Source organism: Xiphophorus maculatus, chromosome 20 (genome assembly GCF_002775205.1).
Source record: "Xiphophorus maculatus strain JP 163 A chromosome 20, X_maculatus-5.0-male, whole genome shotgun sequence".
NCBI lineage: Eukaryota > Metazoa > Chordata > Actinopteri > Cyprinodontiformes > Poeciliidae > Xiphophorus > Xiphophorus maculatus.
The window spans coordinates 27,524,584-27,535,272 of record NC_036462.1 but is presented as its reverse complement, the minus strand read 5'-3'; the positions used below and the strand labels follow the sequence as shown (position 1 = coordinate 27,535,272).

Sequence of the window (10,689 nt, the reverse complement as noted above, 5' to 3'; positions counted from 1 at the left end):
ACCAGAGCCATATTGTTGCTCTTTCCTGTCGCTTAGCCCTTCGCCCTGAACAGGTTGCCAGTGTCTAACAGAGCCATAATATTATATTATTATAATATTTTATTATTTGAAACAAAGTAACACTTTTTGCACATTTTTACAAAACCATAAATAAATGTGAATAACATCAGATGAATGCCACGTGTGTGTGTTTTTTTTATGTGACTGCTTTGAAGTCCTCTTACACACACGGGAATTATAAACTGAATGACCTCAGTGAGTTATTTTGCCAACAATTGAACAGGAACGATACATAAAGTTGTCCCAGAATCGTATTTTGCCAAGCAGCCATAGATTTTCAGCTGATTTTTGCTTTATGGAAGCCAAGCAGCTGCTCCAGTCTCGATTATTATCCACCTTCTCAGCGGCGTCAGTGACAAACTCGGGTCAGAGAGTTGATTTTCTCCCTTCACGTTCTGTTGCAAGTGATATTTGCTTGCTGATTAAAGCGTCGACATTGGTTTCTCTTAACCTGTTGATTGGTAAGGGAATGTCAAGACACCTTTCTCTTTGACCTCGAATGAGTCGTGACCTTCTTCTGCTACGGTTGCATGAACCTCCAGCATGTTTCGTTTTCAAAACCGCACTCCGTGTGCGTTCACTGTTGGACAGATTCAAATCTGGCCTGTTTGATTTGCCAGGGTGTGGTCTAATTGAGAAATGTTGTCTAGCTGCTTGGATGTTTTGTGGTGTGATGGCTGCATTCCAGCCTCCTTTCACCTACATGTGTCAGCGTTGTTTTTTTTAATTTTTTTTTATGTGGCTGCCACGTCCTCGCAAAAGCTTCAGGAAGTGTCCCATTTCCTACAAGGTTGCGGAACAGATTTTCCTGAGGATGTTCTCAAAGTAGAAAGTTTGATTGACTTGAACAGAAATAACTTGCACTGCATTGGGTTTTTGCAACACTTTAAAAAGTACAATAAAGCTGGAAAAATATATATTTTTTAACGTTGTAAATTGTCTCCAACAAAGTTAACCTAACTTATTCTCTACTGCTGATACTCAACTTAACTGGTTTGGTGAACTAATTTTAATAGTTAAAATTTAATAATGAGTTCACTAAGTCATCTTTGCAGGATATTTCCTGTGTTTTGACTCATCACTTGGACTTTTGTACACAGATCTGACACAAAGCACTTGCTCCCAGGATAAGATTTATTTTCACTTAAGTTTCTTTTCCTGTTGGACTGGATTCCAGACAAGCTGGTTTTGCTCACTGATGCGCCTATTAAAAATAAGTAGCTCCCTCACAAGCTTTAAAGGAATTTTAAAAACCTGTATCAAACAAAACATGCTGTGTATAGAAATGGTTTTGGAAATCTCATAAATGAAGTAGAACCTGAGTTCTTTAGAATATACACCCTTGTTTGTGACGCTAGCGAATCACTAATTTAAGATGCTAAAGTCATTCAGAAGTATTTTGAATGACATGCTTGTATCTGTTTATATTGCACCGTGTTCCAAATTATTATGCAAATTGGATTAAATTCTCATAAAGATTACATTTTTTGTTGTGCTATTAAATTTCTAGATGGTATTGTGTGTCAGGGCTCTTTGAATCACTATAATTAATTTCAGAGAGCTGGTTGATTAATTTTTCTGGTGAGCTCAATTAAAGGAAATCTACTGAAGAAGGATGTTCCGCATTATTAAGCAGGCCACAGGTTTCAAGCAATATGGGAAAGAGAAAGGATCTCTGCTGAAGAAAATCATCAGATAGTGTAGTGCCGTATGACAAGGTATGAAAACATTAGATATTTAACAAAAACTGAAGCGTTATCATCGTACTGTGAAGAGATTTGTGGCTGATTCAGAACAAAGATGGGTTTGTACAGATAAAGACAGAATGAGGAAGGTTTCTGTTAGACAAATTCATCGGATTAAGAGAGCAGCTGTTAAAATGCTCTTACAAAGCAGCAAACAGTTATTTGAAGCTGCTGGAGCCTCTGGAACCTCAAGGTGGAGGATCCTCCAGAGGCTTGTGGTGCATGAAGCTACTATTGGGCCCCTAACCAGAGCTCACAAGCAGAAACGGTGGCAGTGGGCCCAGCCGTACATGAAGATTAATTGTTCACTGATGATTGCTGTGCAACCCTGGATGGTCCAGATGGACGCAGTAGTGGATTGGTGGTGGACGGTTACCACGTCCCAACACGGCTGTGACATCAGCAAGGAGGTGGTGGAGTCATGCTGTGGGCTGAAATCATGAGGAGAGAATCATTGGTCGGCCCCTTCAGAGTCCCTGAAGGTGTGAAAATGACCTCAGCAAAGTATATGGACTTTCTGACTGATCACTTTATTTTATGGTTCAAAAAGAAGAGCCAGACCTTCAGTAGTAAAATCATCTTCATGCATGACAATGAATGCTGCAAGGAATACCACTGTGTCATTGGCTGCTATGGGCATGAAAGGGGAGAAACTCACGGTGTGGTGACCATCCTCCTCTGACCTCTGACCTATTGAGAACCTCTGGAGTTTCCTCAAGCAGAAGATCTGAGGGTGGAATGCAGTTCATATCAAACCAGCAGCTCTGGGAAGGTTTTCTGACATCCTGCAAAGAAATTCAAGCAGAAAATATCCACAAACTCACAAGTTCAATGGATGCAAGAATTGTGCAGGTGATATCAAAGAAGGTTCTATGTTAACATGTAACTCTGTCTGTTAAGATGTTTTTGATTGAAATAGCTTTGATTTTAGTACATGTGACCACTTAATGCTGCAGATTCAAAGAATGACCGTTTGCAGTTCTTTATAATCCATAAAATGTTTAGAAAATCTGCTGTGCATAATAATTTGGAACAGTGCATTTTGAGTTTTCTATTTTTGAAAAAATACTGTTCTCATGGGGAGCTTTGTTCAGTAAAATTTTATTTGTACTGTAATAGTTCATGACTTTAAAATTATGCTGATCATCATTTGCATTTAAGAAAATCTGAGAAAATATCACTTGATAATTTGGAACATGGTGTATGCTTCGCTGCAGAAAATCTTTCCTGCCAACAGCCATCATAATTTTCAATAACTCTCTGAATAATCTAAATTAATGAGTTATACCAACATTTAATTCCCCTTTGGGATTCATAGAGTACTTTTGAATTTGAGTTTGATCTGTATATTTAAGAAATAAAATTGTACCATCCAGTATTTTATTTGTTCATGTAGATTTTCTTCTTGTTGTTGTTGTTGTTGTTGTTTTGTTGTTGTTTTCACTGCTAACAAGCTTACTTGTTAGCAGTGACTTGAATAGAGACAAACAATAACTGACCGACTTGATCTGCCGTTACTTTTGCCTGCTGAGATAATCTGTGCCAATAAGTGCTAGGAGGGTTGAAGATGAGGATTACAGTTTCCACTCCGGTCAGGACACGAAGCCTAAGCCACCTTGAACGTCACCACTGCTCACCACATCTCCTGCTTAAGGCAGCGCCCTCCAGCTCCAGCTTTGGAGGAAGGTTTTAAAATGACCACCAGGAATGGGAGTAACACACGTTTAGAAAAGCATAAAAAGCAAACTTCAGGTTAAAATTAGCAACATTTTAATTTCTTCTCGTTGCTATTAGAGACGAACCGATAAGAGATTTGTGCCTTGGCCTGCAGTACATTGAGAAGCGTGTACTTGAGGACGATTGACAGCGCTAGGGCCTTCCTCCCGGCTCTGGTTGGTTGTTTTTGACCAGTAGCGGTGCATTTTTGCAGATCGCTGGGAGTGGGAGCAGTTAGAGTTTTACACAGATTATCTGACTCATACCATGCTGTCACAACATAGCGACAGTTTGAACAAATATTTAAAAATCAGATTTTTTTATATAGCAAACTGTAGCTATAACTGTACTGTAGCTTTAATGCGGCCCAAACTGTACCAATGACCCTCACGTTATACACATCGAAACCTGCCACTCGATCTCAAGTAGGGAGCTATATTTTTAGTGCCATTCGGAGTAACCATGGCGACAGAATCAGTCAAAAACCACATACATGGATGTTCTGAATCCACTATGTTTGATTATTTGCTGTGTCACCACAGCTTCAGTTACAAGTATTATTCAACATTCAGTTTACAGACACATCTGTGCTCTGTTCAGACGTGAAGACGGTATGTTGATACCTTTTAGGGTCTTTCCACAGTTTGCCTCTTAGTTTGCCCCAAAGTTTGATGAAAACATTCGATTTTAGAGTCTAACCGACATTGGTTTAGACTCAATGTCTCACCCAATGTCGGTTAGACCCATTGTCTAACCATTGGGTTGTTTTTTTTCACGCATGCAAATATATTGCTCTATTGGCCTGATGTCGCTCTGTTCGTCAGCTTTCGTAAAATCTTTTCGAAATTGCTAAACGCTTCGGTGCGCTCTGATGTTGGACAGCGTGCACTCTGTGCTCAGAGTGGTGAGCAGTGTTAGTTCTCACGTGGTGCTTTGCATTTTGGTCAAAAAGTCCAAGTTTGGTCTGGTCTGATCAAAGTGCTTTCTTTCGCACGTTTGCTGTGTCCAACGTGGCTTCTGGCAAACTGCAAATGGGACTTCTTATGGTTTTCTTTCAACCATGGCTTTCTTCCCGCCACTCTTCCATAAACACCACATTAGTGGGCCTGTGAGTTTGTGGATCCACAGCTCAGCCCTCACCTGAGCTGTGGATCTGGGATCTGTTCAGCCTCGTCTTGGTAGGTTTACAGTTGTGCCGTACGCTTTACCATTTCCGGATGATGGCTTCATAAAATGTTCTAGTTTTGAGTCTTCTTTTCACAGTAACAACATCAGCCTCGAAGAGTGTTGTTGCTTTTTGTGTTTCCAACTGTCTGGTCACTGGTCAGGGCCAGTCAAATTTAAAATGATTCTTTCAGGTCACGAGCAAATTTCATAGTGAAGTCAAATTTACTAATAAAGCACAGTTAATGCCACAAACATGGACTCAGTTGGTGCAGCTTTTAGTTGCTTCCCAAATTTTATAGTCTCTAGAAATGTGTTTCTATGTTTTTAAACTATGTAAGGACCCGATTTAAGTATTAAAAATATGATCTGATCTGGAAGATCTTTTTGATTTACTGGGCATGCTCCTTGTCTTGGTCTTCTTGTACCCGTCTTTCTGGGGAAACAATGTTGCCTGTCCTGTCAGACTTTAAAAACCCTGCCGTCACAAAAACACGGAAACATGTGAGTCCAGCCTCGGCTTCCCTTCTGGATTTTATTTCTCTCTCCCTTCCCCCACTGCCTTTGTTTGCTTTGCCTCTTCGCCTCGAAGGGTTACCACCCAACAACCTGCTTTGGAGGCTCCTGATTGGTGGACTCCTGGTGTCGGGGCGGGCCAAGCGTCAGGCTTGTGAGGTTTTTTACCAGTGGTGAAGAGGCTCTCAGAAGCATTTAGTCTGCAGCCGAGCAGGATACCTCTCTGCTGGTCCCGTCTGCTGCAGCAGCAAAGTGTCTGTGGCATGACACTCTGAAAAGCGCTCTTCTCGTTCTTCCCTGCGTCAAGGGCTGCCTGGGAGAAAGTTGAGAGGAATAAAAATCGACTGATTTCTCTGCGCCGTTTCCTCTCCATTTCCTCTTTTCTTTGTTTTGAACCAGCAGAGTCCCCCGAGAGCCGAGCAGATCATCACAACGTCAAACCTCTGAGGACACCGGGGCAGTATTTTTGCAACAATCCGCAACCTCAATGCGACACACAAGGACTTCCGATCAGGAGATCTTCAGCCCGTGAGCGTCCCTAACAGACAGAGGGTTGCCCCCCCTCCACATTCGAGCATGAGTGTGTGAGGAGGCTAATGCCCGCCGTAGGGTGGCCAGTGCCAGAGGAGGATGAGTCCGGCTCAGGCCCAGGAGGCCACGGATGCAGAGCAGAAGCAGAAGCAGCAGCAGCAGCAGAACCACCAGCCGTGCTACATGGAGAAGGGAGTGATGCTTGAGCCCTTTGTGCACCAGGTGGGGGGGCATTGCTGCGTCCTGCGCTTCGGGGAGCAGACCATCTGCAAGCCCCTCATTCCCCGGGAGCATCGGTTCTACAAGACTCTTCCCGCTGCAATGAGGAAGTTCACCCCACAGTACAGAGGTAGAGAGCATTCTTCTAACCTACACGGCGACTGTCGTTTAAACGCAACACTCCTTTTACTTATGTTGTGGATCTGCATGACTTTGGATTTTTGTTTTTTTATTATTTAATTCAAACATCTTACGAGCTGGTGCAGGTCCTGCCTGAGAGACGGATCAGTAGATTGTTGTGAGGCACTTCCTACAACTACAGAAGCATTGTTGTTTTTTAAAAGGCTGCCAGAAATTACTAAGTTTCTCCACAAGAGGGTGCCATAGCTGGCAGCCGTCTGGGCACCATTATCCCCCGTCTGTTGTTTATTACCGTTAGTAATAAATTAGGCAAGTCGGGGTGAATGGGTGGGAGCCGTTGTTTGTTGGCAATACAAAAATCCATGAAGCTGCTGGGCGAAAGGCACCGCAAAAGATAATGTTGTAGCTGTTTGTGATATAAGCAAAGTTGGGATGTTGTGAAAATACACAAATGTCCCGAGGTTACTGTTCTGGAGATGAGGAACATTTGAGGCACGTCTCAGTATGTATTTCTGTGTCCTCTGAGTTAATTTTAGACTCGCAGATGAGGAAAACAGCCGACTTTGAGTCACCTATCGCTGCTTCACTCGGTAGCAGCCTCCCCACTGAGAAGTGTTTCTGTCAGTGACACCTGGAGCTCACACAGATGTGTTTAGTGATCGGGAAAGTTTCAGGCTGTTGAGTTTCCAACCGGTCAACCAACGAAAGACCGGACAAGAAAGTTGTCCCAAGCATATATTTCTTTCTATTTTATTATTTGTTGAATGTATGACTCGTTGAAGCAGATGTGGAACGTTTATGTTCTTTTTTTCTTTAATTTGCTCCCCCCATCTCAGGTGTTGTGTCAGTCAGCTTCGAGGAGGATGAAGAAGGGAATCTTTGCCTCATCGCCTACCCCCTGCACAGCGACCTGCCGGCTGACGTCGAAAACAAAGACCCCTCCGCCGATTGTGATCCCAAGAGGAAGATGCTCCACCGGGGCCAAATGGTCACGTCCGCGCAGATTTTGGAAAGCGAAATCTACAGCAAGGACGGCCGAGGCCACCGCTTTCGAAAAGACCAGGACAAGAGGTGAGGCGGGAGCCGGCGCCCGTCAAATTGAAAGCGACGCACGGTTACCGTGAAGTGTGTCCATGTCCAGTTAACTTAAAACTCTGTGTTTCATTTAGGTGGCACTCGCTGCAGGACTACCTGGAGATAGAGCAGCCGCAGCAGGCGGAAGTGCTCCACTACAGCCTGGAGCACAGTCACAGTAACGCCGCCCCGCAGCTCAAACACAACCCCTTGATCCTCAAGTGTCAGCAGCAGCATCTGCAGCGCATGAAGGAGAACGCCAAGCACCACAACCAGTACAGTATCCTTCAATGCCGCAAGGTTTCCCAGCCTCTAGATCGGATCTGAATATGCGCAGACAGGCACCGGGTGGCGCTGTCCTTTTCTCCTTTGGAGAAGAGAAACAAAGTGACCATCTGAGATCTTTTTTTATTATTACAGCATACAGTGCATGTCTGTAAATTAACGACTTGGAGGTTGGAGTCTACCTTTGACTTTTTTTTTGGTTGTTTTAAAGAAAGATAGCATCAAAGACAAAGGTATTTATTATTTTCTCGTGTGAGTGTGTGGAAATTGGCAGTCAGATTTAGCAAGCCGTGCAGGAGGAGCCGTCAAAAACCCGCCGGCGGCTCCATGTGCCGCTCAAGGTGCCCTCAGTTTCTCCTTGAGCACCCGACCCCCGAAAGCGTCTGTGCGCACCACTGCGTTTACCCATAGCCTCCGCTTGTACCTGAACCCCCTATTCAATACTCTGCTACCAGTTTCCTAGCAGAAAGGATGTGTTACATCAGTTACTTGATAATATCTTGATCCGATGTTCTGGTTATAATAATGCAATGAATCGGAAACCTTTAGTTTTTTTTATCATCTAGCCGTATAGCGAGGGCGCAAGTTTCTTTTTATTCAGGCGTTACGTTCTACGGCTACATCCTCCTTAACCCGGTGTCTCAGAGTTCATCTTGCTGGAGAACCTGACCTGGCGGCACACGATACCGTGCGTGTTGGACCTGAAGATGGGAACGCGGCAGCACGGAGATGACATCTCCGAGGAGAAGAAGGCCATACGCATCCGCAGGTGCCAGCAGAGCACATCAGCCGCCTTAGGGGTCCGCCTCAGTGGCATGCAGGTGTGAAGAGTCATACTTGTTTTGTTTTTTTGCTGTTAAAAAATGACACCACTACTTCATTGATTCTTTCTTATTTATTTATTTTTTTGTGCCTGCCACCAGGGCCAGACTTCAGAAAGGGCTTACAGAGGGAGGACTCAATTAGCATGTGGGGTTTTTATCAAAATATTGTTGTGTTTTTATTTATATTCTTTAAACTACACTCAAATATTTGAAAATTATTATATTTCTTGATCCAGCAAAAAACAAAAAAAAGGGGGAAGAGGGATTAAACCAATTCGGACTCTTCAAATGTTCTGTAATTTAAACAATCAAAAAATATTATTTTCTAGGATAAGACACCAAAAACTTGCTCTAGCCCAGGGGCCCTTATTCTTCTAAGTCCGGCCCTGTCTGCCACCAGCACTAAGCTTATCTTACCTTAAAACTGTAAGAAACAGATCGTTGGTCTACATTAGGCATCCTCTGAACACCAATATCTAACTAATTATTTCTGTTTTAATTTTATTTTTTTAACGAGACAGTATTATGGAAAATCAACTTTTTCATAATGTTATTCCCTCGTCAAAACATATCTGAAGTGTTGCCTTCGTTCTTTCATGCATGTTTGAGAAATCCTTTAATCTCCTATGGCAACCATTCAGCTGTGAAAAACGCCTCGTTGGACCGAGCCCCGCCTTCAAGGCGCAGCTCCTCCTCTGAGCTTCTTGAAGGCGGAGTTTCAGAAAGAGCAGGAGATTTTAAAGAGACAGAGGCCCAGTTTTAAGACGATAAATCAGGAAGCGAAACTTCTTTTAAGTCCTATTTGATGTATACATATACATATATCACTTTTTATAACAACTGAAGGTATAGCTATAAATCTATACTATTTATAGCATAGATTATTTATAGCATAATCTATGCTATAAATCTATAGCATAGATTATGCTATTGATTTATAACATAATCAATAGTTGTTTGATTATGCTATAAAACAAAAAAAACAATACTGTCAAAATATGAAAACAAAATATTTTTGCAAAGCATATTCACAGAAAAAAAACATAAAGTTCTAATTTTCTTATTTTAAAATCTTTCGGTCTCTGCAGGTGTACCACTCTGACTCTGGCCAGCTCATGTTCATGAGCAAGTCCCACGGCCACAAACTGACCGTGGCAGAATTCAAAGAGGCTCTGTTCAAGTTCTTCCACAGCGGCCAGCGTCTGAGGCGGGAGCTGCTCTCGCCGGTGCTGAGCCGGCTCAGGGAGGTGCAGGCCGCCCTGGAGTCCTGCGAGTCGTACCGCTTCTACTCCAGCTCCCTGCTCATCATCTACGACGGGGCGCAGCGCAGACGACACTTCTCCAGCACCGAAGACGGGCTCTCTGACGGCGAGGAGGAGGACGACGAGGAAGAAGTGGAAGCTGAGCCTAAAATGGACGAGGACGAGGAGGAGAGCGAAACGGAGGGCGCGTCCGGCTTTCCTCACACCCCGGCGCCATCTAGCGACAGCAGTAGCAGCGGCGGCGGCGGTGGGAGCTCCAGCATCAGCCAGTCCCGCTCGGACCTCCGCAGCCCTGCGGTGGATGTGAGGATGATTGACTTTGCTCACACCACCTGCAGACATTACTGCGAGGACAGCGTGGTCCACGAGGGCAAGGACAGCGGCTACATTTTCGGCATCCAGAACCTGATCACCATCATCTCTGAGCTGGAGAACCACTGCACAGACTGAGCAGTGAGACAAAAAAACACATTCAGGCTCCAAGCCGCGGACTCAGACCCTCGGTCCCCGGAGAGAACTGCTGTAGCGCCGTAGCCGTTTCTTTACCTCCTCCTGTTTTCACCATTGATGCTTTTTTTTTTTTTTTTTGGTGTTACCGTTGGGACTGACAGCCAGCCAAGAGTAACAGCAAAGAACCGTCTTTGTGAACGTCCCGTTTTAACCCAGGCAACCAATAAGAAGAAGAGGACGGCCGTGGATACAAAGCCATCGAAACGTCTAAGATCAGCAGGTGTTCTCATCTCAGATTTCCAAAGAAAGTGTCATTTTGCACACGCACGCACGCACACATGCTCTTAAAGGGGGGCGTGTGTTCGAAACAGGGAAGAAGCAGAGGACAGAGTGTGAGGAGAGAAGCGGCTCATCCTGCCATCGTCGTCTCCTAAAGCGAAACAAATCTCAGAGTTGATAGAGAGATATTTATTTATTTCATTCGTTTCGTAAAATAAACTATAAAGGACAACAAGAAAAACAAAGAGTATGTATGGAGACTAGTACATTCCATATTATTAATGTTAAAGTAATGATATTGATTAATATTGTTATTTGGCATGGATGAATACCTCTCCCTTGTTTGATTTGTTTTTTCCCGTGTTGTCCACGATTTGTTGGAGGGGAATTAAAACCTTTGTGGTAGCAGCATGTCTTCTGTTG

General features: G+C 43.7%; 1 protein-coding gene across 1 annotated transcript; it reads left to right on the top strand.

Moving 5' to 3' along the window:
* The first annotated feature begins 5,381 nt into the window (after window positions 1-5,381).
* LOC102218848 (inositol hexakisphosphate kinase 2-like) lies at window positions 5,382-10,674 on the top strand. The gene is made up of 5 exons (XM_005816809.3): window positions 5,382-6,081; window positions 6,929-7,163; window positions 7,262-7,446; window positions 8,097-8,272; window positions 9,364-10,674. The coding sequence occupies exons 1-5, from the start codon at window positions 5,832-5,834 to the stop codon at window positions 9,985-9,987; spliced, it is 1,470 nt and encodes a 489-aa protein (XP_005816866.1). The 5' UTR covers window positions 5,382-5,831; the 3' UTR covers window positions 9,988-10,674.
* The last annotated feature ends 15 nt before the right edge of the window (window positions 10,675-10,689 follow it).